Source organism: Triplophysa rosa, linkage group LG18, assembly GCF_024868665.1.
Source record: "Triplophysa rosa linkage group LG18, Trosa_1v2, whole genome shotgun sequence".
NCBI lineage: Eukaryota > Metazoa > Chordata > Actinopteri > Cypriniformes > Nemacheilidae > Triplophysa > Triplophysa rosa.
Window position 1 is genome coordinate 486,202 of NC_079907.1, and position 5,161 is coordinate 491,362.

Consider the following 5,161-nt stretch of genomic DNA (forward strand, 5'->3'; position numbering starts at 1 on the left):
AAAGAAAGAAAGAAAGAAAGAAAGAAAGAAAGAAAGAGAGATGAGGAAGAGAGAGAGAGAGAGAAAGAGAGAAAGAGAAGGTAGGAGAGAGATGAGGAAGACAGATGATGCTGAAGGAATAAAGAGAGAGTCAACACCGAAACCGCTGGTGATGAACGCATCTTCTCGAAACTCTGCTTCAGTACCTGTGAGGTCGAAGAAAAGAGTCAAAGATTCAGAGCAACACATCAACGTATGGGAACACGAGAGAGATGATGAAGATCCAGACTGACATCAAAACAAGTCCTGCAGTTCACAGAAAGTCTAGTAAGAAATCCCAAGATGCTCCTCCATTGAGCATGCATACCTTGACACGTTCACTATCTCCTCCACCAATACAAGTCGCTCCATGTACACCGGCTTCAGCAGCAGAGAGGGAAAAATCCCATCATCCATCAGGGCCTGGACCGCTGGTCACATCACGGTCTGATCTCTTTTCACAACTGGCCCTGTTGGACATCGCAGATGAAGATGAGGTGCAGATCATCTCTCCGTTTGAGCTGAAGGACACCAGACACAGAAGACCGAAGCCCATGATGAAAAAACAACCGATGAACACGGAGATGCTGGAGAGTGAAAGATCAGAGAAGAAACTGAACAATGCCAAAAAAACGGATCACGAAGGTAAGAGAAGGTTTATAAAGATGTGACAAGAGTGCATTGTGTTGAGATAAAAACATTGTGACTCTCTCAATGTCTTCGTTCTTCAGGATCATCTCCATACATGCCATATGAATATACTGTCAGGACAAAAGGAATATTTGTTCTTCATCACTGGCTTGAGGAAAAGACCAAAGAAGGACAGGAGAAGAAAATGAGAAAAGAAAGAGAACGAACAGAAGCACAGTAACCGCGGGGGAGATACTTCGACAGTCCAGCAATGAAGCATTTCTACGTTAACAAGAACAACCCCTTCTATAACTCACACTACAGTAACACCTCCTCCGGCTCCGGGTGACCCCTCATCTGCTCCTCGTGCACCCCAAACCTCCTATACATAGTTGTTCTCTATGTGCGCAAAAAACCTTCAGTGTTATGTGCAAAAAAAGTATATGTGCAAATAAAAAAAGTATATGTGCAAAACAATCAAGTATATGCAAAAACCTTCAGTGTGTGCAAAGAAAACTCCTGTACAGTTTAACTTAACATGTGTGCAATGAATAAACGTGTCTTTGTTTGAAAACACATTTGTATATTTGTACATTTGTCATTGATAGAACTGATATTATTATTGAAATGTAACATGATTAATGATCAATTCTATCATCCACTCGCCCTCATGTCGTGTAAGATTCTCCACAGCTTTTCCACACCACGACCATTAACGTCTCTCCATGTCTCAAATAGAATAAACGCAAGAATCATCGCGTCATGAGGATGAGCCGCTTCGCTTCGAGTGCGCACTGCGCAGTGCCGCCTGAAGTCTGCAGCCAATCAAATGATGTGTGGACGGACAGGTGATCCTGAGCGGAAGTTGTCTCAGAGTGGCATGCGTGTCTGATACCAAACATTGAAGAGATTCTACGGGTTAGTAGAGACGCGTCTCCATCCGCAGCAGACGCGCGTTAATATCGCGCATACAGTCTTGACAGCTTTATCCGGACGGGCCGTGACACGCGTCTGATAAAGGTGAGATCTGATCAAACTCTGATAAACAGTCTGATTATTGCGCTGCGGCTGAATGAGCTTCTGCCGGGCCCGGATTAACTGCGCGCGTGCTCATGAGTGTGTGCGTGTGCGTGTGTGTGTGTGTGTGTGTGTGTGTGTGTGTGTGTACAGGTTTAACTGTGCGCGTGAGCGCTATTATAAAACCTGTCCAGGACCGTCACAATATCAAATCGCCTTATAAAGCAACTTTTAACCTTTTTAAAATAATAACTCATTATTAGTCATTTTTTGTTGTTGTTTTGTTTATTTAGTGTCTCTGTCTGTCTGTCTCTCTCTCTCTCTCTCTCTGTCTCTGTCTCTCTCTCTCTGTCTCTCTCTCTCTCTCTCTCTCTCTCTCTCTCTCTCTCTCCCTCTCCCTCTCCCTCTCCCTCTCTCTCTTTGAGCACTGAATTACACTCAAAATACGACTGTACTGTCAATCTGTAAACTGGAGTATTTACAATATGATCATATAATACAATGTCAGTTATCATGTTTATTAATATTATCGTGATTATCGGTATGCTAGCCTATCTAATACAGTGGCGCGCACAGTTGAACGGATAGAACCTAATATAACGACAGCTCAATGACTTTACATTTCTCAAAATGCTACTGTTGTGGTGCCATGATAAAGTGGTGATCACGTGGTAAAGAATTCCAATAAGTATGATTAAATCTTGTTTACATACAATTTGCAGTATCTGTGAAAGTCACATGATTTTTAAACACAAACCTTGATATATGAGTCAATGATGCACATTATGACTGTTTTACAAACATTATCTTCAATATTTTTGTTTTATCAGGTGACACGTTTGCAATGTCATTTATATTTGACTGGATCTACAGAGGCTTTAGTGGAATACTTCAGTTTTTGGGTAAATTGAGTGTTTTATTTTCACTGCCATTCAAATGTTGAGACACAGTTGACTGAACGTTTGCAACTGCTTAAAATAAGATTGTGTGTGTGTGTGTGTGTGTGTGCGTGTGTGCGTTTCGCAGGTCTGTACAGGAAGTCTGGTAAACTGGTGTTTCTTGGTTTAGACAATGCTGGTAAAACAACACTTCTGCACATGCTGAAAGATGATCGATTAGGACAACATGTGCCCACATTACATCCCAGTAAGACATCATCAGTATTACACAACTGTACGAGAAAATCATTGGTATGAAAACTCTTGACTGTTTTATTTTTTTAGCATCAGAGGAGTTAACCATTGCTGGAATGACCTTCACTACATTTGATCTGGGTGGTCATGTACAAGGTGAGAAAGTTCACTCAAGAACAAAGGTTCAGTCATCAGTCAAAACCTGTCTGAGTCTTTCTTGACAAAAGAAGATAGTTTGAGAAATGTTTGTTTTGTGTCAAATTCTTCCTGCGCCTGCAGCACGGAGAGTGTGGAAGAACTATCTCCCTGCCGTCAGCGGCGTCGTCTTCTTCGTCGACTGTGCCGATCACGAGCGCCTCGCAGAATCAAAGGTGGAGCTTGACGTGAGTCTCCTCTCTTGGCCAATCACGTTAAAGTCGAGTGTTTAGCGAAGGTTTTAAAGTGCCAGGCCGTGTGTTTGTGTAGTCTCTCCTGTCGGATGAGACGATCTCCAGTGTGCCGGTCCTGGTGCTGGGAAACAAGATCGACCGACCTGAAGCTGTGAGTGACATGAGACTGCGAGAGGTTTTGTGTCTGGAGGGACACACCACTGGGAAGGTCAGAATCAGCCAATCACAGACATCAAACACTGACATGTGATTCTTCAATGCTCAGTGGGATTTTCTGTGATCGTAGGGTGACGTGTCTTCGAAGGAGTTGAACGTCCGGCCGCTGGAGGTCTTCATGTGCAGCGTTCTGAAGAAACAGGGTTACGGGGAAGGTTTCAGATGGCTGTCGCAGTACATCGACTGATTTCTTCCTCTGATTTTAGTTCTGCTCGTGAAGCGATAAGTGATGTTGATTTTAGCTTGAGATTTCCAGTTCTTCCGTTATGTTTTTTCAATATATTTGGATAGAAATACACAAAAAATACACAAAGCCAATTCACTCTGACCAGCGGTATTTGCAGTATTTAAAAGCGCATGTGTGATATTTCTGGTTAAGTGGTGACATCATTTCTAAATGATAAAAATACAAACCATACTTGAATATCATATACTATCATTTCACATGATCAGATGACAAAGACATGATAAAATATTGAGTTGTACAGTATATGTGATCCGTTATTGTAGATATTGTTCATATTATCAGATAAGTTCAGTGATCTTCATCATATTCTATATACTGTATATATATATATGAAGAGTTCGGTTCCAAAATGAGATAACTCTGTTTTTAACATTTTTCAAAAATATTTTTTTTTATTGTGCAGTCCAATTAATTTCAATCAAACCGGGTTGGTTTGTTTTGAACTTGCACAATAAAACACAATAAAAACATGATAAAATAATAAAAACATGATTTTAGATTTTTTGTTTTGTTTAGTTGTTATCTTTTTGGAACCAAACTCTTCATATATAAAGCAGACTGCTTTTGTTTTGGTGCTGTGGATGTTTTTGATGATCAGATACGAGTCTGATAAGAGAGCATCTACAACACACACGTGTGTGTTTGATACACAACAGATGTTTTTGCAAATGTGTATATATTGTATAATGAAGTGTAAATGTGTTTTATTCTTCATAGCCTTGAATTGAATGTACAGATGTATCTGCTGTGTGTAAACATCTATAAATATTTTCAAGAATGTTTTGTGGTGCCTCCTTTTGTGCAAGATCTCGATCTAGTTATATCGCATATCTCTAAATGATAACAAACAAGATTTATAGAATTTATGAATGTTTAAACTGGTTAAAGTGTAACAAATGTTTCATGCAACCCCTGGAAATAATTTCATCACTTTGGCATTCTGCCGTGTGACCACACACAGATTGACATACCGTATCCCACAATGCAATGCATTCTGTAAAACTAGACCGAAAGTATTCTCAGCTGTGATTTCTCATGCTCAGGTCAGTACACTAGCTTACTGCACACTGAAGAGTATACACTACGGCCAACTGTATTTAATGAACAGTACACACACTTCATTTGCATTCTGAATCCAGTGTTGTGTAAAATGATTTCACATATTCGACAGTTCAATGACATGATAAAAAGAGATTGAGACTGTCACTCAACTCATTCTCAGCAGCATACAGAACATTTGCATACTGTTTATAATGACATACTGAGATTGTAAGTATGCTGATGTGAACATAGCTGTAGTTTGATGGGTCTGCCAGAATTCAGGCCAATTTTACACAAAATTGTTGTATTGGTTATATTAAAAGCATGCAATGTAGAGGTCATGTGACTATAATTTAGCATACTACAATATTAAGTAGACTAGTATTCTATTTCATTCTGACCTCAGTTCCGGTTCAGATGTCTGGCAAGAGAAAACACACCAACACACAGACGGATGAGAAAGAGGCTTT

General features: G+C 40.1%; 1 protein-coding gene across 1 annotated transcript; it reads left to right on the plus strand.

Moving 5' to 3' along the window:
* Positions 1–1,545: 1,545 nt before the first annotated feature.
* sar1aa (secretion associated, Ras related GTPase 1Aa) lies at positions 1,546–4,422 on the plus strand. The gene is made up of 7 exons (XM_057358920.1): positions 1,546–1,668; positions 2,496–2,567; positions 2,692–2,811; positions 2,889–2,954; positions 3,078–3,181; positions 3,264–3,395; positions 3,474–4,422. Exons 2-7 carry the CDS (start codon positions 2,510–2,512, stop codon positions 3,588–3,590), a joined length of 597 nt encoding a protein of 198 aa, XP_057214903.1. The 5' UTR covers positions 1,546–1,668; positions 2,496–2,509; the 3' UTR covers positions 3,591–4,422.
* Positions 4,423–5,161: the final 739 nt, after the last annotated feature.

What these genes read in the sequence shown, in the direction of transcription:
- sar1aa (XM_057358920.1), top strand. Translation starts at nt 2,510, where the DNA reads ATGTCATTTATATTTGACTGGATCTACAGAGGCTTTAGTGGAATACTT. An exon ending in TGGAATACTTCAGTTTTTGG is followed by an intron (nt 2,568 to 2,691) that starts GTAAATTGAGTG and finishes TGCGTTTCGCAG; the next exon opens with GTCTGTACAGGAAGTCTGGT. An exon ending in TGTGCCCACATTACATCCCA is followed by an intron (nt 2,812 to 2,888) that starts GTAAGACATCAT and finishes TTATTTTTTTAG; the next exon opens with CATCAGAGGAGTTAACCATT.